General features: G+C 44.9%; 1 protein-coding gene across 1 annotated transcript; it reads left to right on the forward strand.

Annotated features, from left to right (window-relative positions):
• Positions 1-1,070: 1,070 nt before the first annotated feature.
• Positions 1,071-14,781, forward strand: LOC308163967 (ATPase MORC2-like; the record flags this gene model as incomplete). The annotated part of the gene is made up of 26 exons (XM_080538136.1): positions 1,071-1,138; positions 2,217-2,270; positions 2,444-2,478; positions 2,593-2,661; positions 2,872-2,959; positions 3,068-3,176; positions 4,129-4,288; positions 4,378-4,489; positions 4,716-4,841; positions 4,942-5,021; positions 5,123-5,205; positions 5,334-5,419; positions 5,775-5,915; positions 6,047-6,201; positions 6,333-6,461; positions 6,539-6,644; positions 6,908-7,040; positions 7,234-7,320; positions 7,412-7,681; positions 8,655-8,792; positions 10,970-11,027; positions 11,182-11,320; positions 11,408-11,575; positions 11,668-11,761; positions 14,383-14,571; positions 14,716-14,781. 26 exons carry the CDS (start codon positions 1,071-1,073, stop codon positions 14,779-14,781), a joined length of 2,943 nt encoding a protein of 980 aa, XP_080394262.1.
• Positions 14,782-27,389: the final 12,608 nt, after the last annotated feature.

The raw sequence follows: 27,389 nt of genomic DNA on the forward strand, positions 1-27,389 counted from the left end.
TAAAGTTTAATTGTGGGCTAGGTAGTTAGCTATCAAGGTAACTAGCTAGCTAGGTAACTAGCTAAGTAGCTAGGTAGCTAGGTAGTTAGCTATCAAGGACCCCAATTGAAATAAGCCAGTGGCTTTCTTGGGTTTTTATTCTGTTAGTTGACCTTGTATGTAATATGTACTTTCATGTACCTACTTCTGCAAATCTTCTAATAAAGTATTCAATCAATCAATCAATAGCTTGGTTTGTAGAAACGCCGAGTGACCGCATGTGTAGGGGTGCACATAACTTTTTGGGGCCAGTGCTCAGAGGAGCACCTAGGGATGCTGCTTGGTGCTCCCCGAGCTCGCGAGTCACGACCCGTCCCACAGGATGGATAAAAAAGGGATACATGGATAACTTATATTAGCAAAACGACATTTATTCATAAATAAAGATGAACGAACAAATGATTGTGTGCAAAACGAAAGAAACAAATGCAAAATCAAATGACTGCTCTTTAAGCATGAAAGTCTGTCAGACTCCTTTAAACACGATGAAATCAACTGACATCTCTTTAAGCACTAACTGAATGTCTGTTCTTTAAACACACTGAAATAAACGGACATCTCTTTAAGCACTGCTCTGTTCTGTAAACACTGAAATCAGCTTTTCAACAAAAAGTTACAGCCTAAGCATTTATTTATGCTACAAGCTTAATCGTCATCATCACTGCTCTCTCGACTGCTGTAAATTATCACTGTCCTCAATTTCAACGATGGTAGAGGATGTTTTTTTTGTGATCAACTTTTTTTTTGTTTTGTTTTTTGGGGTGAGCAAAAGCGCCATTTTGGCCATTTTGGCGCATTTTGGCGACGCATGCGCACTGGCGCACCAGTTATGTGCACCCCTGCGCATGTGCATGTGTAGTTAGAGAATTGGGGGGGGGGGGGGGGGGGGGGCTGCAATTAATTTCAGTGCTTTTTTTGTGTGTGCACTAACATTAAACCACTTTTACTTTTTTTTCCACAGAAAGTGTCACTGGAAAGGAAGTCAGAAAGAAGACCAGGAAGAGAATAAGTAGTAGTTTTAGTGAGTGGTAATGGCCTACTCTAACTACAGCAGCCTGAATAGGGCTCAGCTCACCTTTGAGTATCTACACACCAACTCGTAAGTACCATCTTGGGGAAAATACACCCAATACATACCACACCTGCGCCCCGGGCCGATGTAAAAGTTGGATGGGGGGCGCATTATAAATGAAATTAACATAACATAACACATGCATCACACCCAGACCAATTCTCACGCCACCAATGTTCACTTTGCCCAACATGCCGTTTTGAAGGTTTTCTAGGCCTATGGAATAACTGTTTACTAATGACTGCAGTCAGGTTTTTATTTTTAATTTTTTTTATTTAACCTTTATTTAACCAGGTAAACATGTAAGAACAAATTCTTATTTACAAATGCAGCCTGACCAAAAAGCAATGGCTCTTTGGGGTGTGGTGGTACTGTATCCATTTTACCCTCAGTCTGTGACTTGCACTGCACATGATCCATAACAAGGTGACCTGCATGATTCCAAAGAAAAAACAGAGCTCTGAACATGTTACATGAACCATTTGTATGCTGGTGGATTTTGAGATGAAGCCACTCACTAGTGGTCTCCTGAGCCCAGGGCTTCACTGTCTTATCAGTGTAATCCAGAATCGTAGGGGCTCCAACACAGTTTAAAAGCTAAGTTAGAATAGACACTATGGATGACTATATGAAGCCTGCTTTCTGGGCACCACTGAGTCTGAATCTTAAAAATATATTGTCACCTTCTTAAAATAATGGCTTATGTCACTTTTGAGGAGAATGATGTTTTTGTCTAAATATCATATATTCTATATTTGGTTCAGTTTTTCTCAACTTGAAAATATGACGTACGCCATTATTTTAAGAAGGTGGATGATATACAGGCTTAAGAAAAAGTGCAGATGTGATTTATCATATGAAGCCATTTTCCGCAACAATTTTTGCAACAGTCATTCAGGAGTGTTGATCTTCATTTTCTTACTACTGGACCCCTGGGTCCTACCCACTGATTTAGAGCCAACCATCACAGTACACAATCAGTCGCCCCCGCTATCCCTTACCACCACCCATAATCATTTCATACTACTTGCCCGCCTCTACCCAGACTTTCTTTGCCACTTAAATAAATGTTCAATTGAATTGACTGGTTGTTGTATGTTTCCAGGACAACCCACGAGTTTCTATTTGGAGCTCTGGCTGAGCTGGTGGACAACTCCAGGTACTAATAATGTCAATTGCTAAGGCCTTGAGTTTAATGACTCTTCTATTAACGATACACAACACTGTTCTCACTATGTATATGTGCTGCTAAATCACTTAAAATAAAACTTAGCAGTGTCAGGTTATGTTTACCCTGATCGGTCATACACCTGTCGATCATCTATCCTACAGGGATGCAAATGCAACCCGGATCGACATTTACACAGGTACGCCATGCACACACATATATATATATACACACACACACACACACACACTCCGACTCCAACACACATCTACCATCATGTTCTAACCTGTATTGCACCTCCCCTGGCTGACAGAGAAGAGACAAGACCTCCGTGGAGGCTACATGCTCAGTTTCCTGGACGATGGGACAGGAATGGATCCCAGTGAGTGCTACACTGATGTCACTCATATACAATGACTTACAATAACAGGGCTCTAACTAACAGAGACTGAGGTCCAAGTTATACTAGCATGTCTCATGGTAGGGTTAGTCTAACAAGTCAGTGCAGCATTGAACCATGCTAATCGCTGGCTCTTTCTCTACATCTCACTCACTCTCTCTCTCTCTCTCTCTCTCCATCCTTCACTCTCAGATGAAGCTACTGATGTGATTCAGTTTGGGAAGTCCAGTAAGCGAACTCAGTCCACTCACATCGGCCAGTACGGCAACGGGCTAAAATCGTAAGAGACATGTGGAACTCCCAGATGAAGCTGACGGACAGACCCCACTGAATAGATGTGTTGTGTCTTTGGAGGTTATTGACTTACTGTGGTGTGTCTGTTCTTTAGGGGCTCCATGCGTATTGGGAAGGACTTCATCTTGTTCACTAAGAAGGAGAACACACTCACCTGCCTGTTCCTGTCTAGAACATTCCATGAAGAGGAGGAGCTGGATGAGGTCAGGGGTCAGCTGTAGTGGTTTAATCTGGCAATAAAGTGTAGGATGTCTTTTGTTGAATCCCAAATGGACTCCTAGCATCCAGGCACTTTATGTAGATCTGAAAGGACTGGAGAGGGCCATGATTTCACTAGTTTCTGTTGTTTATACCTATTCCATTCAGTGTGTATGGCCTGTACAATAATGCTGGTTATCTTCCCTCACACCGGCAAAGAACCGTTTCGGTTTGCATTTGCAAACCAAGTCTGGAACCGGCCACCGCGTTCAGACCGAAACTGAAAAGTTGGTTCGCAGCGGGAATCTGAAAATAGTGGTTCTCAAGCGGGAACCAAAACGTAGAACAGTCACGTCGTCAGTAGGTGTGTCATATTCTAGGCTGCAAAGACCAGCAAGAAGGAAGGAGACAAAATGGAATCTAATCTAAATCTAATCATTAGTGATCAAAACAATTATCAAAAGTTTCATCATTCTCTCTATCTTCCTCACATGCTCAGCAAACACACACACTCACACAAGCGAACGCAAATTTCGTAAGCCATTTCTATTCCAGTAATGGAGCAGCTGATTAGTAAGAGAACGTGTGTAGAAAGTGTCTTTTGTTTCGTTTAATAGAAAATAGTGTTTATTTCAGATACTGTAGTGGAAGATATTATCCTAATTTCCAGTGAAGTAGCCGCCATCTAGTTGTGACATTTTTGTTTATCCTGCCCCTTCATCACCCATCGTTGATGACGCGGATGGTTCTGGTTACACTGGTATGAACGCGGGCTGGTTCGCCAGACAGCATCAAGGTTCGGAGGTTCCCGAACACGAACGTGAACCGGAACAGTTCTTTGTCGGTGTGAAAGCCCTATGAGTGACTCCTCTGTCAGGCGATGAGGTTAGGACTCAGTAAGATGGAGATTGTCCTTTAAGCATTTGTGTAATATTCAGTTATTCACTCCCCTGTCAGGTGATTGTGCCTCTCCCGACCTGGGAACTGAAGACCAGGCAGCCAGTCACAGATGACCCTGAGAAGTATGCCATTGAGACAGAGCTCATTTACAAGTACTCTCCTTTTAAAACTGAACAACAGCTGATGGAGCAGTTCAACAAGATAGAAGGTAGCAGTGGTAAGTGTGTGTGTGTGTGTGTGTGTTTTGCCGGGAGGGCGGGGGGAGGGGCAGCTGTGTGTTTTAACAGCAGTAATTTGTGTGTGTAGGTACTCTGGTGATCATCTATAATCTGAAGCTGATGGATACTAGAGAACCAGAGTTGGATGTAGAGACAGACTACCAGGATATTCTGATGGCTGGGACTCCAGCAGAGGGAGTGTGAGTATTAGTGTGTGTGTGTGTGTGTGTGTGTGTGTGTGTGTGTTTTCATGCGTGCATGATAGCATGAGGGGGGAGGGGGGGGGGGGGGGGGACATAAACATGAGGGGGGAAAATATATATTTTGGATAAACATTTGTACTGTAAATGTGCATGACTAACCTGTACTTAAGGTAGTGATCAAGACTATGTGTGTGTAGTGATAGCATCACTTCCATCCCCACAGTAAGCCAGAGCGGCGATCATTCCGAGCATACGCAGCTGTTCTGTACATTGACCCACGCATGAGGATCTTCATTCAAGGACACAAAGTCAGGACCAAGAGAATGTCCTGCTGCCTTTATAAACCTAGGTAACACACACACACTTCACAAAGAGGTCTTCGTGCACCTCATAGAAATCCAGGTGCACTCTATACAGTCTATACAACAACTGTGTCTGTGTGTCATCAGGGTGTATAAGTACACGTCAACTCGCTTCAAAACCCGTGCTGAGCAGGAAGTGAAGAAGGCTGACCACCTTGCTAAGATCGGTGAGTCTCCATTCGAAATAACTATTTTAACTCTCAGAACCCTTTTCTACACACTTAAACCACCTGTGCTGTTTGGCTGAATGCGTGTATGTGTCTTTCAGCTGACGAGAAGGCTCGCGAGGCGGAGAGTAAGAGTTTAGCTCTGGAGGCCAAACATGGCGATGACCTGTCCAGAGATGCACGGGTAAGAACACACACATACAAAACGAACCATCACATTGTTGCATGGAAGTTATTGTTCTTTCTTAATTCTATAAACATGGCAATATCTTGCAACCCACTTGCAATATCATGCCCGGTCCTCTTCCCCAGGCCATGCTGAGGAAAGCCCAGGAGTTGGCCTTGATGCTTCGTGGAGATGCCGAGATGAAGAGGAAGATCCAGGAGACCAAACAGAAGTCAGTCGAGACGATCATTTACATTTACATTTTGGGCATTTAGCAGACACCTTATTCCAAAGGGACTTATAATCGATACATTTGACTAAGCAAGTGAATCATAAATTCACCTGTCGTAGCAGGAAGAGTAATCTAGCTCAGGCCAGGGGCCATTGGCAGTCGTGAAGACAATAAAAACAATTGTTTAAATGCAAGGGTTTATTAATTTACAGAAGTCAGTCTACCTTATAAATAAACAAATAAAATTAAGCTAGTTACAACTATAAAACGTACACATCCCTACTTCTCTCTCTCTCTCTCTTTCTCTCTCTCTCCACCCCTCTTCCCAACGCTTCTCTTTCTCTACCCCCCTCAGAGCATTAAAGGAGCCTAAGGAGCTGAGTTTTATCTTTGGGGTGAACATCGGGCAGAGGGACCTGGATGGGATGTTTGTGTATAACTGCTCTCGCCTCATCAAACTGTACGAAAAAACAGGGCCTCAACTGGAGGGAGGAATGTGAGTCACACACACACACACACACACACACACACACATATGTAACTGAAGAGGAAGTATGCTAACTGTGGACTCTTAATGCTTAACTCTACTATCAACTATAAATGCGTATTTCTCTGTATGTATGTCAGGGCGTGTGGAGGTGTGGTGGGGGTTGTGGATGTTCCCTACCTGGTTCTGGAGCCCACTCACAACAAGCAGGACTTTGCAGATGCTAAAGAGTACCGACATCTTCTGAAAGCCATGGGAGAACACTTAGCCCAGTACTGGAAGGATAGCAACATCGGTGAGACTCACGCAACAGCAGAGTTACACTGACACAACCCCTAACCACTATAGAATGGTTAAAATTGTTTCTGTGTTTTGTTGTGTGTGTGTGTGTGTGTGTGTGTGTGTGTGTGTGTGTGTGTGTTGTAGCTCAGAAGGGCATTGTTACGTTTTGGGATGAGTTTGGGTACCTGTCTGCCAGCTGGTCCTCGACCCCCTCCTCAGAGCAGAGGTACAAGAGACGCCGTGCCATGGAGATACCACTCACTATACAGTGTGGTAAGTTGCACTCACGCACACAGTAACTTTCAGCACATATACAAAGACACTGATCTCCTTCTCTCCATCCCCTACAGATAAGTGTTTAAAGTGGAGGACTCTGCCATTTCAAATGGATGCAGTGGATAAACGATATCCAGACAGCTGGGTGTGTCTGATGAACCCTGACAGCACCCAGGATAGGTACACAGAGAGACACCCACTATTACATATAGTCACCTTCTTAAAATAATGGCTTAAGTCACTTTTGAGGAAAATTATGTTTTTGCCTAAATATCATATATTCTAGATTCGGTTCAGTTTATTCAGACTTTTGCAACACTTTAGAAATATGATGTAAGCCATTATTTTAAGAAGGTGACAATATGTGTATGCGCTACTGATATGATGGAACTATTGGCATCATTGTGTGTGTGTGTGTGTGTGTGTGCGTTCTGGTGTTTTAGGTGTGATGCGGCTGAGCAAAAGCAGAATGTACCGTATGGAGTTCTAAAGAAGGACAAGCAGACAACTGAGGACAAACAAAAAGAGCTCACAGATAAGATCAAACAACAGCAGGAGAAACTACAGGCACTTCAGGTAGACACACAGTTACATAAACATGCACACTCCTTTTTCAGAGGGCAACTTTCTCATGTTTGTTGATTAAATAGACTTGAGCCCAAACTGTTTTTGATGAATGGCGTAAATCTGCACCCCCTAATTGGTGTGTGTGTCTGTGTCTGTGTGTGTCTGTGTGTGTCTGTGTGTCCGTCCATCCTCGTGTCCTCAGAAAACTAGTACTATCAGGTCTTCAGCAGATGTGCGGAAGTTACCTTTGGATGTCAGCTTGAGACCTAACACAGAGAACTCTTCTCAGGTACCTCACACTGGTACATACTCTCTCTCTTGCTTTCTAAATATAATATAATATATACATATATCAATCTCCTGTTCTCTGGGTCTCCTAGGCAACCAGGTCGTCAGAGCGAGTGACACGCCCCCGCTCTCCCCCCTTACCCGCCGTCCTCAAAAAACCCCCAAGCTTCCCTCCATCCTTCAGCCGCAAACCCACTAATGCCCAGACTGCTGCTGCAGCTCCCTCTCCACCCCCTGCTCCCAAAGCTGACCTATCTAAAGCCAGAGCTGCAACAAAGCTCCCACCCCCAGCTGCAAAACCCACCCCCAAAGCACCTGCCAAGACCCCTGCCAAGCCCCCTCCACCCAGCCGCAGCTCACGGGTAAGTGTGTGGTGGAATTCATCAGCTTGCTGGGTCAGGGTTTGTTTTTGTGACTATTTGGTTTATACTTCAACCAAAAGTGTTGGCTAGGTGAACAGTAAGATCCATGAAATTGAAAAATTCACAAAACACATACTGTATATATATATATATATATATATATACTGTATGTAGATAGTTAAATGTCCACCCATAGGTTGTGAGAGTGATAGCAGATGCCATGGATAAGTCATGGTCAACTGTAGTTTGTGCTTGTTTATAAAGGGCTGGTATGATTTGCTGGCTGAAATGCGGACGAGCGGGAACTACGTAACAAGACTTGATTTTCACTTTCAACATGTGTTTAAAACCTGTGTTCTGACAACAGAGTATTGTCTGCTGCTATAAAAACACCTATGGCCTTTGTTGTGGCCTGGTCTAAATAGGTAGCGTAAATGCCACAGCTGGTTTCCACTTCACTCAGTTTTTTCTTGTACCTGTGATGTTCACATTCGGGTGATGCCGACTCAAATGAGTGAACAAGTTCGACGTACAGCCAGCTACATACCCGATCACAGTTGAACAATGCCGGCATATAGCTTTGGTCCGATCCACCTGTCTTTGTCCATCGTCATTGTAGGTAACCGAGAAACCGTAGTTTTCCCAAAAAGGAGATTTAAGGGAACCTAGAGGAACTTCAAGCTCTAGTTTATCTGTGTTCGCCATAACGACTGCTAAATTACTAACGATCTCTCTGTGGCGTATGTGCACATGCGTACTGGCTGAGATTACTTTTCTGTGCGTGATTAATATATATTTTAAAAATAAAATAGTGCTACAGAACCAACATTAGTTCTGTCCGTTTAATTTGCTTTTATTTGGGAAAATGTTAAAAATCGACTGACCATCAGGAACGAATAATCGGTTATTCTGTCCCATCCCCAGAAAGCAGTTATGGTAGTAAGGTCTCTCTGTATGTATGGTCTCTCTGCAGACTCCAGCCAAATCCTCTCCTGCCAAACCAACCACACCTGCTAGCAGCCAACGCAAGAGAGTGATAAAGCAGGAAGAGAGTGAGGAAGAAGAGGCTGTTGAGAAGGCATCTCCAGCCAAACGGGGCAAGGTGACAGAGGTATGTATGCACGCACATACATACACACACACACACACACACACTAAACTACTTCTCAGACTTCCAAGTGTGTTGAGAGCGTACATCTTTCTCTGTTAAGACCCTGGTCAAGTCAACTGTCCAGCAGATTCAGTCTCAGTTTTGTGTTGTTTCACAGTGTCAATTCATCACATTTTCAGTTCAGTTATAGTGATGGCAAGAAGAACCTTGCTTAGCACGTATAGACAGACAGATAGACAGACCAAAAGATGGAAAGACCTATCGTTGAGGAGGAAGTAAATGAATGAGGGCACATGAAAAGGAAAAAGGATGGAGTAGTGTTAGAAGAAGAGAGAGAAGAAAAAGAAGGCTGCCTTGGCTGAGAAGAAGTGGAGGTCCTTCAAAGACAACCAAGAAAGGAGATATAAAAGCACGTCAGTCCATGACAAACGTGTCAGAAGTGAGCAGGCCTCTATTAAAGCAGAGTGACATGGAGGGTAGTCTCTATTATGAATGAATGGTCTTTATTGTCATTGCTATAGTACAGGTACCAAACAACGAAATTTAGGAGGGGTGGCTCCCCCGGTGCTAGGAAAGAAAAAAAAAGAAAAAAAAACACAAGGGAAGGAGCTGGTTTACATAAATAAAGGCTATGTACACTATCCACTATACTATACTGTACAGATAGACGACTAGGGTTGTCATATTGCACATAGTGTTATTGCACATTCATTTGAAGTGTCGCAGTTTGCAGGCTAGAAATGTACATATTTGTGCCTCAGCACTAGGGCTGCAACTAACGATTATTTTGGTAGTCGACTAATCTGTCGATTATTTTTCCGATTAGTCGTGTGGCTTTTCGCTGCGCCTAAATGGCGACGCAGAAGCATAAATCCGGCTTAACTAGCTATCTAACCTAACGTTACGCCAAGCTACAGCTGCTCACAGAGCTAGTTGATTGGCTAGCTAGCATTGCTGGCTAGACTACAGACAGCTCACGTTAGTAGGCTACGCTTGGCGCTGTTTATCTTACAGACAGCTCGCTGGTGGACTCAACATAATTGAAATAGCATTCACTTATCAAGCATCATTCATGATCATCCACCATGACTACCTGGTATTTTAATAGCGACCACCCCTCACTTCATTTCATCTCGCGTTCTCCTGGCTTCAACATGGAAAACCCCTGCTACGTAACGTTACATACAAGCGCCTCTGTCTGTCACACGCGTGCCACAGGGCAAATAAATTAATAGCACAAACGCTCATAGCATGTACAGCCCTGTCCATGAGACGTTGTTTTCCAACATGTAACAGTAAAGCTAACATAAACATTACGACCCTAACAATATAACGTTAGCCAGTTGGCTAACAACGTTAGCTAAAACTTACCCAGCTGATTCTTGCATGGCTCCCATAATTTTATTTTATTTCCGTTTTTTTTTTTTTTCTTTTTTATACGATTAATCGACACTAAAATTCCACGTCGACGAGTTTTTATGATCGACGTCGTCGATTATGTCGACTAATCGTTGCAGCCCTACTCAGCACTACACCTGGAATAGTGGAATGTGGACTCCACTATGTATGCTAGCTGGTGCTTTCTCAAGTCCCCAAACAGTGATAGCAAATGAAGAGACGGCTAGAGTTCCACAGCTGCCCCATGGTGCAGGTCTTCATGCAACGTTGAAGTGGAACAGCAAGACTGCAGCTGCAATCAGACCCACTCTGCTGTTGACCTTGTAAGTGGTCATGCCCCCTGCCTCACCTTCAGCCAAGACCAAGGGCTCTTCTCCTTCTCAACTACTAAGTAGAATGGGTCCTGTCTTCTAGTAACTCTGCTATATATGGAATGGGTTCTCTCCAGCTCTCCTTATTGACTTGAAATGACAAGTCCGTGATGGGTCCTGTCCTTCTCCCCTAACTCTACTCTAAATGGAATGGGTCCTGCCCTACTCCTATCTACTCTTTATGGAATTGTCTCAACTCTAAATGGAATGGGTCCTCCCCTTCTCACTTTGGATTTTGGTGTCTCTTTTCTATTTCCATCCCTGTGTTTTCTACACAGACATGGTCAGGACCAGCTCCTGACAAGACACGCTGAGTGACTGTCCAGTGGATAGGTTCTGGTATAATTCTGGGTTGTGAGCGTTTTTAAATGTACTGTGTTTTCATGTATTGTGTTGTGCATCTTTCAGGTGTCTGATAGTGATGAGGGGGAGGACCCAGCAAAGGATCTGAAGAATGCTAAGAAAGGTGAGAGATGCCAGGTGGTCTACAGAGTTCCACAGCTGAACACACAGTGGGACAACAGGACTTGGGATGTACACAAATGCTTATGCTCTGAAATGCATTCATAGTCCCTGTAATGAAATTGTGTATGTGTGTACATGTGTATTATCTCCTGTAGATAAGGGTTTGCTGGTGGAGGTGCGTGTGAGTAAGGAGTGGTACACCGGCAGAGTGGTTGCCATACAGACCAGTAAGCAGAGTGTTCGTTGGAAGGTGAAGTTTGACTACGTGCCCAGATCCACCCCCAAGGATCGCTGGTACGGTCACTCTTAGAGAGAGAGGCATAAAGACATAAATATGTATGCATTCTCTCTGTTCTCTTACACATCTGTGTGTGTCTGTAGGGTGTTCAAGGGCAGTGAGGAGGTGAGGTTGATGCGCCCAACCTCCCCCATCACTCAGACCCCTGACACACAGCAGGAGACAGAAAAAGGAACCGCCCCCATGGGACCTGACACCACCCAACCAGGAACCAGTCGAGAGGTGACCGACAGCCTGGTCACCATGACGAGGTAAGCTAACAATGTCATCACTGGTATTGCTGTATTGTTTGGATATGATGTAACTGCTGCTGTATGATGGTGTGTGCGTGGTGTGTCTCCAGGACACTGCTTCGTAATTTCTTGCCCCCTGATTTCCGGATCTCTAAAGATGACGTCAACAGTATGACAGCAGAGGAGCTGGTGGCCTTCCCCATGGTAAGACTGACCGCTGATTTGTACACACAACCCTTACCGTGATCCTCAGTTATAGAGATCTAATCTGGTCTCTCCGCGCTTTGATCTGCAAGGTTCTTAAAGCAGACAAAATCTGACAAATCATGGTGTCATGGAGGTGAGGTTCCAAATGGAAAAAGGGTTGAAAAAATCCCTCGGATGTTTTCATAATTCGACTAGGTCAGTTTTAAGTTTCATTTGGTTTCTTCAAATTTCTTCACACAATCATTGCCCATCGCTCGCGAGGTAGATGACAGCAAGCATACTGAAGAAGTGGAAGTTAGAGGGAACGCATGTGGAGAAGCTAAACAAAGCTGATTTGGCAAAGTGAATGCAAACAGAAGAGATGGATTATCACGAATGGAAGAGATGCATGCGTGCAATAATGTATCCAGGGCTTAAAGTACTCCGGCACAGTGCCGGATTTCCGGCGCGGGAGAATAAAAATAATAAATTAAAAAACTGCAATTGCGGCATTGCACCGACGTGGTGGCGGGGGCGCTGTTTCACAAATAACTTAGCTTTCGTGTTTGCTAGCGAAACAGCTGATAGTTGATGTTGACTGCTCAAGGAGAATACATATTTGAAAGTACAGAATGCCTGAGAGCCTTATATTGCATTATATTACATTATATTTTGAATGGCCATCTGGTGCCTGAATATTGTGTTTCTTTTACATATATAATGACATTTCCACCATAAATTGATGGCGAAAGGGCACAAATTGGTGCATATCAATTCACCAGAATGCAAGAAATTAAGTGTTTGATGCTCGTTTAAGGACCCCCAGACAGCCCTGCTTCATGGGTCCCCCCCGATGTCAAACACCACTGGTACCACCTCCGCCTCATTTTGAGCCAGGAAAACCCCTGAGTAGTGACGGGAAGCCTTATGGGACGTGGTGCCAAGAAGGAGAATATAAGTGATAGTGGCTTAATAAGTAATCAGTTTGTTCTTTTAAAGACATGTATATATTTTATTCTGTATTGTTATAGTGATAGTGGCTTAATAAGTGATGCAATCAGTTTGGCCTTTTAAAGACATCTATTTTTATTTTATTTTATTAAGTATAAAACAGTATTATGAATGAATGGTCTTTATTGTCATTACAGTTTTTCCCAATTGCTAAAACACAAAAGCCAATTCTCTAAACCAAATGACCAGTTCTCTAAACACATTTAATAAAACTAGCTCCCATTTGCCAAAACCATAAACACATTTCACATAAAGACACAATTCACAAAACACAATCCTCTTTCTCATAAATCTAAACACATTTTGTCTTGCTAAAACACAAGTTGCAAAAAACTCTGCTCAAAATGTCAAATTCTCAAATTAAATCTCATGTGATGCAAAATGCTTGCCACAGTCAGCAACATTTTAACACAATGAACACACCTGGCTTTATTCATTAAACATAACGACTCAACATTTAAGACACTTGTTGCAAATGATTGTGGTGTGTGTGTGTGTGTGTGTGTGTGTGTGTGTGTGTGTGTGTGTGTGTGTGTGTGTGTGTGTGGTATAGTTCCATAAATAAATAAAAAAAACATCACACCCTGAACATTGTTTTCAGTGAGTATTGTTGTGTGTAATGGATCCTCTGTAGTGTTTGCATTGAGTTGTGATACAGTACAGTATTGTACATGTTACGGTACATGTGGGAATACGGTAACATTTTTCAAACCTTTATTTACGTAAAACTCGATAGGACAACAGTGCAACAACTTCGCGGCTGAACTTTAGTAACATTTCGGACATCATATGCCATTTAAAGGGGGGAATAGATATCTAAAAATGCATGACTATCATGCAAAATCAGCCTTACTGTAATGTAAAATATGTAATGTTAGATATAACGTTAGACAGGGAGCGCAGATTTATTTTTATGCATGACTATCATACATGTGGGAAAACTAGGGTTAGGGTTAGGTGCTAGGGTTACAGTAAGGTTAGGGTTAGGGGTAAGGTTTGAGTTTGAGTTTTGAAGAGAGAAGGTGTGGTTTTGCTTATGTAGCTTTAGAAAAGTGTGTTGTGTTTAGAGTTTTGGGAAAATGGAGGAAAGTTTTGTGAAATGTGTTTTAGCAATTGAGAAAAACTGTAATACAGTACAGGTACCATACAACGAAATTTAGGAGGGGGGGCTCCCCTGGTGCTTGGAAAAAGACTAAAAACACGAGGGCCAAGGGTAAAATAAAAAAGGGAAAAGAGCTGGTTTACATAAATAAAGGCTATGTACACTATCTACTATACTACTATACACTACAATAAAACACTGTGCTGTACTCTATGCTATGCTATAAATATCCTAACTTTTCCTATATCTGAACCTTATGTACACAAGGGTTGTCATATTGCACATAGTATTGTTGCACATTCATTTAAAGTATTAATGCATTTTAACATTGAGACATATATTTTGTATTGACTATAAAATAGTATTAATGCATTTAAACATTGAGACAAGAAGCTGTCTTCTGTACCCGCTCTCCCAATATCTCAAACTGTGACCCCCCTCCCCAAGAAAAAGTTTCAGGCACAGGATTTTTTCCCACTTTAAGCCCTGTGTATCTGTATCTAATCCTGTCTGTGTGTCCCTGTAGAAGGAGTATTGTCAACAGTACGAGTTGGCTCGTCAGTCATTGTGTAACTCGTACCAGAGCAGAGCTGATGCCAGGGCCAAAGCTGTGGAGGAGAAGAGCAGCAGTGCTGAGACTAAGTTGAGGGAGGCCGATGACAAACTACAGAAACTACGAACCAACATTGTAGCTATGCTACAGAAAGGACAGGAGGTAGTTATACACACACTGTCTCTCAGACTTACTTACTTACATACACACACACACACACACACACACACACACACACACACACACACACACACACACATATACAGTCATACGCTGAACACTAATGTCTCTCCTTCCCTCCTGTAGGACTTTGACATAAACACAGATGATGAACTGGACGCTTACATAGAAGACTTGCTCACCAAAGAATGAACAGAGACAAACACAGACAAAGAGTCTTCACTCAGTTCCTTACTTGCAAGACTCTATTTTATTCTAGACTCTGGTTGGTCTGTGCTAGTGTGCTTCCGTTCATATAGGGTGGACATGTAGGTCCATGTTTGTGGGGCAAAAGGTGTGGCCGATACATGCACAGTTCCCTGAGCATCTGAGGCCTCATTTTAGTCCTTTTATATAGACGTTATGTATGCTGTTATGTATGTATTCTGTTTTGAGTTATTTAAAATGACCACCCACTAGCTGATGCTTGGGTGGTGCAGCAAGACAACGACCCTAAACATCTAAATAAATCTACTACAGTGGCTTCAAAAAAAGAAAATCAGAAAATCCAGTCAGAGCCCAGACCATAACCCAATAGAGATGCTGTGGAATGACCTTGAGAGCCGTTTGCACTAGACATCCTAAGAATATGGCTGAGCTGAAGCAGTTCTGTAAGGAAGAATGGTCCAAAATTCCTTCTAAACGTTGTGCAGGTCTGATCCGCAGCTACTGGAAGTGCTTGCTTGAGGTTATTGCTGCCAAAGGAGGGTCGACCAGTTATTAAATCCAAGGGTTCACTTACTTTTTCACTAGCACTGTGAATGTTCAGTGGGTGTGTTCAATAAAGACATGAATGATTATAATTGTTTGTGTGTTATTAGCTTAAACACATTGCGTTTGTCTATACTTGTGACTTAGATGAATATCAGATCGCATTTTATCACCAATTAATGCAGAAAACCAGGTAATTCCAAAGGGTTCACATACTTTTTCTTGCCACTGTACTTTTTCTGCTGGTGGCGTTCCCAATCTGACAATAGGGGTGTTTTAGTAATCTAATGAAAATTCTGTATGCTATTTTTGCATTCGAAAAAGTCATTTGCTGTTTCTTTTTTTTTTTTTATGTTGGTTGCTTGCAGAAATTAGTGACTATTGGTGACTAATAGTGAGTATTAATATGCCACCTGCTGTGACTTTCGCTCTTGTATTATGTTTTATTGTGTCTTTTTCCTTGTTATGTAAAGCACTTTGGGACCCTTGGTCTGGGAAAGGTGCTCTATAAATAAATGTTACTTACTATTAACCAATATCAATATTATTACATTGTAGGTCAGATCTTAACGATGGCCGCCGTGAGCCGGCTGTTTCTCAGCCGACAGGTCACCAGAAACAATTACCGGGTGTTCCCTGGATTGTTCTGCTCATGCAGTTGGTCAGACAGCGTGGTACAGCAAGGTACAGTCCGTATAACTGCTCCCGAAGGTGTTCTTCTGATAGACAAGCAACCCACGATTCTGATACTGATGTTCTTTATTTTGTGTGCACACCGTACACACAAACACTGTGAAAAACTGCAATGTGAAATAAAGTATTAATTATACATTGAAACCAAAATGAGGCTACGTCGAGTCGGCTACCCACTCAACATACTAGCCACCTCTCTAGCTAGCATGGCGTTCCGACATCACATACATGTGAGAAATTACTAGAGAAAACGGCAAATCAAAATGCACAGTCAAACAGTAACAAACAAAACAACAACATACAGTGTGCGCCTTCTATTCAGAACCTCAGGAGTAGCTAGAATAGTTAAATACAGACCAGTGGCGTACCGCAAAATTCCGAGGCCCCCCCGCAAGGTGGCGGCGGGGGCCCTTTCGCAACGGAGGTTTAAAAAAACTTTCGCAATATGCACTCTACATTCTAAATGCTTGACTAAGCAAAAGGTACAAACAAGTGAGAGCAATAGCCTATAAAACCAAATGGTAGACTACATCAGTAGAATGTATTATAAGTAGAAAAGTACAATCTTTATTTCTTTTAACAAAGTGTGGTGTGCACAGCAGTGCGATATCTGTAAACATACAATCTGTAGACTCTCCGCTAAGGGTTGCCAGATGGGATTGAGAATTTCCAACCTAACCAATCTAAAAACTTCTAAATCCACCAAAAACCAGCCCATCTGGCAACCCTGTCTCCGCTGCATCAGAGTCTACTTGTTGCGCAAAATTGGCCAGGGTTTGTCAAATCCTTTGTTGGACATCTCGTTTCTTAAGTCCTGGTATATTGTGGCATTTCTTTACTGTTCACCATCTGGGGCCTCATTCATAAAAAAGTACTTGAACGTCATCTTTGACTTTGACGTAAGCACATTTTTCTAAATGGACGTAAGCATTATTTATAAAACGAGCTGAGATGATTTCAACTTGCGTACTCGCTTCCTTCTATAAATACCAAATATACTTGGAATTGAACGCAGGTGAATGAGGTTTGTATTAACGCCCTGTGATAGCGGCTCAATTATAGCGGCTGAATGAAGCCAGGTGCTATAATATAATATAATCAGTGTTAATGGCACTCTTTCGGAACCCAGAACCATAAGCACTGGTGCTCCTCAGGGTATAGTCAGTTCCCCTGTGCTCTTTACTTTATACACAAACGAGTGCAGAAGCACCTACCCTAGCAACCGCATCATAACATTTTCGGATGACACTGCCATCCTTGCTTTAATCAAAAAGGACAGTGACCTAAATGACTATTATTCTGAAATCCAGAGGTTTGTTAAATGGTGTGATGTTAACTGCCTGGTTTTAAATGTTAAGAAAACTGAGGAGATGGTGTTCGACCCCAGAGGTGTTGGGGACCACAGGCCTGTGGTCATCCACAAACAATCCATCTCTCAGGTCGCCTCCTACAAATATCTTGGGGTTTTCATTGATAACTCACTCACCTGGAGCACTCATGTAGACAGCCTTTGTAGCAGATTACAACAACGACTACACTTCCTACGCCGCCTTAGAGTTCATGGTGTTGACCCAAAATTTATGCTACTTTTCTACTAGTCTGTCTTAGAGAGTCTCATCAGATACGGCATTACATCTTGGTTTGGTAACCTATCTGTAAAACTAAGGTCCAAACTGGTCCGACTGATACAGACTGCATGGAAGATCATAGGGGTGAAAGACCACTCATCCCTGCAGTCTATTTTTGAACAGGCTACTCTCAGACAGGCTAATATAATTCTCATGAATCCCTCCCATGTCCTACATGCAGAGTATGAACTGCTGCCCTCTGGGAGGAGGTTCAGAGTCCCCCGCGCTAGATTAAATAATTTTAAAAATTATTTTATTCCCGTTTCTGTTAAACTTTTAAACTGCACCAGATGAATGTAACTTATCTTGCTTATCATTTTATTTCCACTCTTGTTTTAATCAGGTCCGCCTTCTGTTTGTGTGCTAATATCCTGTATTGTCTGTTGCTCTTTGTTGGCTGCTGTGGGGTGTAAGCCCAATACAAATTTCCCAGTGATGGGACAATAAAGTGACTCTTGACTCTTGACTTGACTTGATAATACAGACAGTACATTATGAACTGTCTGTATTATATTATATTATAGCACTTGGCTTCATTCAGCCGCTATTTGAGTTCGTTTTTGGCGTTCGTTTTGGGATGTGTTCGCGTTTGGGGCTGTGTGATAATCTAATTATGTGTAGTTATGTGTTTCTAGCATGTCGATGTTCTATCAGAATGTTGTGATGTTATCAAAATTAAGAAGATGAATGGCTGAAATGGCGCAAAGCGGGGAAAAACAGATACGACATCTAAAGTCTGGAACGATTATATTTCAAAACAAGGCTTCCCTTTAACTCGGGTACGGGGGGCAAAATATTGTACGGTTATCAATACGTGAGTTACCTTGTGATTCCCACCCCTAACTTCATCCCTGTGTGTTGTCAGACACCGTGATTTATAGAGTGCCAGACCATACAAACTGCACAGTTTACACGCTAATGTTAGGTAAATTCGCTAGAATTAACCTTTTAGGTGGTTTGGTTATCCGATAGTGGAGATTCAAGGGAGTCAATAATGTCATCCACACCCATTGTTTGCACAGAGCTCACCTAATACCTTAGATCTCACAGCCCGGTCAAAGCGGTAAATTCTAGTATTAATATCGCGCAAAATCATGCAATGCGTACCAAATACTGACATGTCAATCCGGACGGTAATATAATTATCAGAGGACCTCAGGGTTTGCTGAAAAACAGTAGGTAATTCCAGCCGGAATAATTACTGGGGTCCCCGGAGTAAATCACTGACATGGTCCGTCCGGACGGGATAAAAATTACCGAATTACCCCAGGTAAAACATATTACCGAGGTCCTCAGGTAATTTATATGCCGTCCGGACAGGGCTATACACACACAGTGTCTATAATAAAAATAAAAAATAAATGGAGAGATGAAAAAAAAAAAAAAGTGTCTATATATATACATATGTTATTATTTATTTTCCTTCTATCACGGAGACTGCCAATGGCCCCTGGACTGAGCTAGATTACTCTTCCTGCTACGACTGGTGGATTGATTGATGATTCACTTACTTAGTCAAATGTATCGATTGTAAGTCGATTATAAGGCGTGGCGTCTGCTAATGTAAAAAATGTAAATGTAAACACACACACAGAGTCAATCATGCAGTCAGTCATCCAGTCAGTCCATAGTCCGCTATGTTGAGTTACTCACGCTGGGAAATGGAGATATTTGGTGGTGACTGGCTGGTCTCCCCTCAGGCTGGGTGTCTGAACACACACACCCATGACCCCAACACCAGTCACAGAGAGGGGGGAGAGAGAGAGACGGAGAGGAGAGGGAGAGCGAGAGGGAGAGAGAGAGAGAGAGAGAGAGAGGAGGGAGAGAGGAGGGAGAGGGAGAGAGAGAGAGAGAGAGAGAGAGAGAGAGAGAGAGAGAGAGAGAGAGAGAGAGAGAGAGAGAGAGAGAGAGGGATGTTAGTGAGCCACAGTGATTCACACTGAGAACGACAGAGGGATTAGTCTGCATATTCAGGGTATGAGATATGCTTGTGATCTGAGTATGTGTGTGTGTGTGGGCTGTGTGTGTGTGTGTGTGTGTGTGTGTGCGCGTGCGTGCATGTGTGCATGTGGGCGTGTGTGTGTGTGTGTGTGTGTGCTTGCGTGCATGCATCCATGCGTGTGTGTGTGTGCGTCCATGTGTGTGTGGGCATGTGTGGGCATGTGTGTGTGTGTGTGTGTGTGTGTGTGTGTGTGTGCACGTGCGTGCGTCCATGCGTGTGTGTGAGTGTGTGTGCAGCTGGACCACCCAAACTATTAAGCAATTGAGAGACAGATCTGTGTGCGCCAACCCAGGTTTACACGGCTAATGAAATAAACCCCCTCTCTTCCTCTCTCAATCTCTCCATCTCTCCATCACTCCATCTGGGGGTGGTTACACAGACCCTCCTCCTCTCTTCCTCTCCCCATCTCTCCATCTCTCCACCTCTCCATCTCTCCATCTCTCCATCACTCCATCTCTCTATCACTCCATCTGGGGGTGGTTACACAGACCCTCCTCCTCCACTCGCTGGCCCGTAGGAAAGTGTCACTTCTCTCTATCATTCCTCTTTGTCAGCCTAATTTGTTCCCTCGTTTCCCCTCTCTCTCTCTCTTTGCCTCTCTCTCTCCCCTTCATTCCCTCTCCCTCCCTCCCTTGGCCAATCAGCAGAGTGTGTGAGGGGTGAGGTAGCAGCTTGGCCAATCAGCAGGGTGACTGAGGGTGAGGTAGCTAGCGCCTGGCTAGTGCCCAACCACTGGTAACTGTTAGGAGCGCTAAACGCTACGCTATCTTCTCTGCTACATCATTCAGATCCATTGTTCAGTGTGTGTGTGTGTGTGTGTGTGTTCTAAACATGCTGTTCTCTCTCTTACCTTGTTCTCTCAGTGTATCACTTTCAACAAATATACACACACACACGCACACACACGCACACGCACGCACACGCACACGCACACACAGCAGGTAAGAGAAGAGCCCTGTTCCATCCCTCCTACTGGGTGGTCCGCACTTCTGACTAATGGATGAAGTTAAGAGGTGGTCGCTGGCCAAGCCTGACCCAGTACACACACACACACAAATGATAGTCTTTACTCATAGTATATCTGGTCTGTCTGCCTGCCTGCCTGCCTGCCTGTCTGCCTGTCTGCCTGCCTGTCTGTCTGTCAGCCTACCGGTGTGCCTGCCTGCCTGCCTGCCTGCCTGCCTCTCTGTCTGTCTGTCTGTCTGTCTGTCTGTCTGTCTGCCTGTCTGCCTGTCAGCCTACCGGCGTGCCTGCCTGCCTGCCTGTCTGCGTCTGTCTGTCTGTCTGTCTGCCTCCCTGCCTGCCTGTCTGCCTGTCTGCCTCTCTGTCTGTCTGTCTGTCTGTCTGTCTGTCTGTCTGTCTGTCTGTCTGTCTGTCTGCCTCTCTGTCTGTCTGTCTGTCTGTCTGACAAGACAACCTGAAGCCCTGAAAGCTGTTAGTCTCCATGGTTACTGAGAAGCAGGTTGCCAGGGAGACACACACATCTGGGAGTGTTTGGCCTCCTGCTAACGTGATATCACTAGGGATGCACGATATTATCGGCGCCGATATTTATCGGCCCGATATTGGGAAATTAATGTTATTAAATATTTATCGGTCTTATTAAATTTGAGCCGATATAGAGCCGATAATATGAAGCCGGAAATATTTCCGGTTCCGGTTGTCGCGCTCATGATGCTGCGCCTACGTACAGCCATGCAGTCAATTAACGGTAAGCTAAGGTAAATAGATGTAGATAGCCAATGTTAGCTAGTGCTAATGTTCACCATCTCTGTAGTCTGCTCTAAAATACGCAATCAATCAGTGCAGGCAACCCATGCTGTTCTGTGAATGAGACGAGCTATTGACTGATGGCTTTTTACTGCCAAATCATATTATTACAGCAAACATGTCGGTAGTTTGGCATCTGTTCTCTGAACAACAAGGAGAGGCTCATTCCGACATTGACTTCTGTTTTCGTTTTCACACACACACACACACACACACACACACACACACACACACACACACGTGGAGGAGAGAGGTGGAGGGCTGTTTTTATATTTATCCTCCCTACCCTCTGTCGAATCCTTCTCCCTTCTATCCACTGATGCGGCATCCTCAACCCTCCTGTCCGCTCTCACCTCATCCTTCGACACCCTCTGTCCACTAACCTTGAAGCCAGCTCGATCCTCTCCTCGAGCTCCCTGGCTCTCTGAAACGCTACATGCTTGTAGACTAGAGCTCAGAGCAGCTGAGAGGAAATGGAGAAAAACTGGCCTTTCTGATGACCTTAACCTCTATCACTCTCTCCTTGCCAACTACGCCTCCTCGGCATCAGCTGCTAAAACATCCTACTATCATTCAAAAATACATTCTTCTGCCTCTAATCCTAGAAAACTGTTCTCCACTTTCTCTTCACTCCTTAATCCACCTCCTCCCCCTCCTCCTTCCTCCCTGTCCGCCGATGACTTTGTCACCTACTTTGAAAAAAAGGTGGACGACATGAGCAGCACCTTTTTCCCCCCACCGCTCCCTCCTCCCACTAACAATGCTAACACTGTTCCCACTAACAATGCTAACACCCCTTCCAAACTCTCCCCTCGACACTCGATCTCTGGATTGTCATCTTTTTCCCCCCTCTCCCCCGATGAGATTCTCACACTTATCACATCAAAGCGGGCAACCACATGCCCTCTTGACCCCATCCCCTCCCCCCTTCTCCAATCCATTTCCGCCGACTTCCTTCCTTACCTTACCACCCTAATCAACTCCTCCCTATCCACTGGATCTGTCCCAGCGGCCTTCAAAATAGCCAGAGTCAAGCCTCTCCTCAAGAAACCTACCCTTGACCCATCATCTGTCCACAATTACAGACCTGTATCCCTTCTCTCCTTCCCTTCCAAAACCCTTGAACGCGCAGCATCTAAACAACTGACTGACTATCTCCGGAAGATGGATCACTTAGACCCCCACCAATCCGGCTTCAAGGCTGGGCATTCCACTGAGACTGCGCTCCTTGCTGTCACGGAAGCCCTCCACTCTGCCCAAGCTTCCTCCCTCTCCTCTGTTCTCATTCTCCTTGACCTGTCTGCTGCCTTCGACACAGTCAATCACCAGATCCTTCTCTCCATCCTCTCAGACCTGGGCATCTCTGGCACCGCACACTCCTGGTTTTCTTCCTACCTGGCGGGCCGCTCCTACCAGGTGACCTGGAGAGAATCGCTATCTACTCCACGAACCCTCTCCACTGGAGTACCCCAGGGTTCCGTCCTAGGGCCCCTACTCTTCTCCCTCTACACCAAGTCTCTTGGCTCGGTAATCTCTTCACATGGGCTCTCCTACCACAGCTACGCAGACGACACTCAACTCTTCCTGTCCTTCCCCCCGTCTGATGTACACGTGGCAACCCGTATCTCAGCATGTCTCGCTGACATTTCAACTTGGATGGCTGACCACCATCTCAAGCTCAATCTTAACAAGACCGAGCTCCTCTTCATTCCCGGGAAAGCCTGCCCTCTCCAAGACTTCTCCATCACAGTGGAGAACTCTACTGTAACCCCCTCCCTGACAGCCAAGAACCTTGGAGTGATCCTGGATAACCGACTTTCCTGTGCGGAGAACATTGCAGCAACGGCTCGCTCCTGCAGATTCTTCCTCTACAACATCAGAAGGATACGACCATTCCTTACCAGAGAGGCAGCGCAACTCTTGACCCAGGCACTGGTCATCTCCCGCCTGGATTACTGCAATGTACTCCTGGCTGGGCTCCCCGCTTCAGCCATTAGACCTCTGCAGCTCATCCAGAATGCTGCTGCCCGGCTGGTATTCAACCTCCCCAAATACTCGCATGTCACCCCTCTCCTTCACACCCTGCACTGGCTCCCGATAGCAGCTCGCATCAGATTCAAGACCCTGGTGCTTGCATACCAGGCAGCTAAAGGGACAGCCCCTGCCTACCTGAAGGAAATGGTAACCCCCCAAACCCCTGCCCGCTCACTCCGCTCCTCCACCTCGGTTGGCCGACTGGCCCCACCTCCTCGTCTAGGAATTCATCGTAGACTTCAGGAGGAAAAAGTCCGAGATCCAGCCCCTGCTCATCGACGGAGAGAGCGTGGAGAGAGTCTCAACCCTCCGATTCCTGGGACATCACATGCGGGATGACCTGACCTGGAAGGACAACACAAAAGGCACCATCAAGAGGGCACAACAGCGGCTATACACCCTGAGATGCCTCAGGAAAGAACACAACAAGCAGGAGATACTGGTGGCCTTCTACCGCGGCGCAGTGGAGAGCATCCTCACCTACGGCATCTGCAACTGGTTCTACAGCTGCACAACAGCGGAGAGAAATGCGCTACAGAGAGTCGTGAGAACAGCACAGAAGATCACCGGCGCCCCCCTCCCCTCTCTGGAAGAGCTGTACAACACACGCTGTCTCAGGAAGGCCTCCAAGATCTCCAGGGACCCGACCCACCCTGGGCACGTACACTTTATCAGGCTGCCCTCGAAAAGGAGGTACAGGACCCCGGCCGCTAAGACAAACAGACTGAAGAACTGCTTCTACCACAGGGCCGTCAAGGCCCTGAACACAGCAAAGGCCTAAGTTCTGGGCCCAGGACAGTCTGGACGGATTGTATGGCAGCTAGTGCTGAGGCACAAACATGTACATTTCAAGCCTGCAAACTGTGACACTTTAAATAACGTGAAAAAATACTTTTGTGCAATATGACAACCCTAGTTGACTATCTGTGCAGTATAGTACAGTGGATTGTGTACATAGCCTTTATTTATGTAAACCAGCTCCTTACCTTCTTGTGATTTTATTCTTTTTCTAAAAGTTTTTTTTTTTTTCCTTTCCTAACACCAGGGGAGCCACCCCTCCTAAATTTCGTTGTTTGGTACCTGTACTGTAGCAATGACAATAAAGTCCATTCATTCATTCATTCATTCTACACAGCAGTCGGGCTGCCCGATCACGTCTCTTCACAACACTGGCTCCCCGCTGGTGGAATGAGCTCCCCACGGCTGTCAGAACGGCAGAGTCACTACCCATCTTCCGTCGTAGACTGAAGACCCATCTCTTCAGGTTACATCTTAACTGCTCCTCCTGAGACATCTTCTGACCCTCACCACTACGTCTCCTAAAGACACCCGCTTTCCCCTCTACTGTGTCCCTAAGAACTTCTATTGCCCCCCTTGTACTGTTTCTCAGTTTCTCCAGTAATAAAAAAAAATAATAATAAAATAAAATAAAAAAAGTTTTAGTAGAAGGCGATAATAGGGAGAAGGTTTTTCCTTCTATCAGTGGCCCCGGGCCCGAGCTAGAGTACTCTTCCTGCAACGAATGGTGGACTGCTGATTCACATGCTTAGTATTCAAATGTATTGATTGTAAGTCGCTTTGGAATAAGGCGTCTGCTAAATGCCAAAAATGTAAAATGTAATATTGTTCTCTCATGAAATGAAGATGGATGTGTCTCTTTATCACCTCTCTCTCTATCACTTCACCTCTCTCTCTCTATCACTCCATCTCTCTCTCTCCACCTCTCTCTCTATCACTTCACCTCTCTCTCTCTCTATCACTCCATCTCTCTCTCCACCTCTCTCTCTCCATCTCTCTCTCCCCACCTGTCTCTCCCCACCTCTGTCTCTCTCCCTCCTCCTCCACCTCTCTTTCACCTCTCCATTTCTCTACACCTCTTTCCTCCTTCTCCATCATTCTCCTCCTCTCCCCACCTTCTCTCCATCAGTCTTCTCTCCTCAGTTCCCACTCTCATTCTTTAAACGTCTCTCTTCCTCCCTCCATCTCTCTTCTCTTTCCTTCTCCCTCCCTCCATCTCTCTTCTCTTCTCTTAAACAGGACCACAGAATCTCACACACACACACGTACACACACACTCACACACTGTATACAACTGATCAAAAACATGTGTGTGTCTGTCTGTCTGTGTGCGTGTGTGTGTGTGTGTGTGTGTGTGTGTGTGTGTATGTGTGTGTGTGTGTGTGTTAGTTCTGAACTCTCTTCGGAGCGTATGACCAAACAAGGTCCTGAACGAGGGATGAGGATGAAAGGGGAGATGAAGGAGGGATGAAATGAAAGAGAGAGAGAGATCACGCTGTACAGTCACACTCCTGGTGGGGCTGGCCTGGCTGCAGAAGAAGAGAGGAGCGTGAGTGTGTGTGTGTGTGTGTGTGTGTGTGTGTGCGTGTGTGGTGTGTGTGTGCGTGCGTGTGTGTGTGCGTGTGTGGTGCGTGTGTGGTGTGTGTGTGTGTGTGTGTGTGCGTATGTGAGTGTGTGTGTGTGGTGTGTGGTGTGTGCGTGCGTGCGTGTGTGTATGTGTGTGCGTATTGTTAGAGCAAATTATCAATAATGGCAGCCTGTTTCGTTTCAAGATGTATAAGAAAAGATATTTAATATTCTTCTGCAGAAGGAGAAAGTTGACAAGCACGTCAGACAAGTCTTAACAGTGAAAGTTTCTCACAAAGTCCAGATCATTCATCACATCTCTGTATATATACACTCAGGTACACTCAGGTAACAAGTCCGCCCTCGGGTGAGGTATAGGCCAATCATTAGCAAGGGGTGTGGATTTGTACATGGATGAAGATGATGGGGGATGAAGGTTAAGGGGGAATCGGCCCCCACTTTCTCCTAGACACACAAAGGTGGAAAAGGAACACAAAGGCTACAACTGGTTTAGTCTGGTCCTAGAGTACTGGGTCTGGGGAAACACAAAGGTCCAAAACTGCTCTAGATGGGTTGGTCCATCTCGGGAGAAAAGAGAGCAATCAGGTCTTTGTAATCATTTAAATGTGTCTGTTGTCTAGCCAATGTCAAGCTTCAAGTAGAGAAACAGGTTTCATTGTGTGCTTACAACAGGAAATCAGTTTCTATAGCTTTCTCTAGATATTCAATTTTCTGTTGTGAAGTTTGAATCTTAAATGTAGAAAAATGTCTTATTACATATAGTTTTTTCTCACAGTATGTGAGTGTGTGTGTGTGTGTGTGTGTGTGTGGTGTGTGTGTGTGTGTGTGTGTGTGTCAGCTAGACCGACTGTAGAATCTAAGATTTGCTAAACAATAATGATCAATCTGAATCTCCCGATGTGTTATTTACAGTCCTAAGGTCAGGTCAGCTTTGTTTGGTGTGTGTGTGTGTGTGTGTGTGTGTGTGTGTGTGTGTGTGGTGTGTTTGTTTGGTTCTTCCGAGCATGTTATGGTACGGAACCTCCCACCTGAATGATTAGCCAGGAGAGTGTCCCTATAAGAACCGTGTCAGAACCGGGTAGAAGATCCACACACACACACACACACACACACCGAGGTGAAACATGACGACCACCAACACCCCTGCCGACACTGCCGAGGTCTCTTCTCCCCTGGACCTGGGGGGTGTGGGTCGGTCCCTGGAGGCCCGGCTGAGAGCCAGCGAGAGGCAGGCGGAGGAGCACAGAGTCCTCCTGCAGGAGATGAGCTCTGCCCTCCGCGAGCTGCAGGAGAGACCCAGAGACCCAGAGACCCAGGGTGGCCTTCTCAGCCTCCCTGGCCTCCCCCCGGGGACCGCACGACGACGCCGACTTCACTCTGGTCTACAGACACGTGTTCACTAACGTGGGCGGGGCTTACAGCGCCGTGACGGGCGTCTTCACGGCGCCGGTGGGAGGAGTCTACTACTTCAGGTTCACCACCTTTAAGTTATCTGGTGACCGGACGTACAGAGTGGCGCTCTACCGGAACGAACATCT

The sequence above is a fragment of the Nansenia antarctica genome (assembly GCF_963989245.1).
Source record: "Nansenia antarctica genome assembly, chromosome: 8".
Classification (NCBI taxonomy): Eukaryota; Metazoa; Chordata; class Actinopteri; order Argentiniformes; family Microstomatidae; genus Nansenia; species Nansenia antarctica.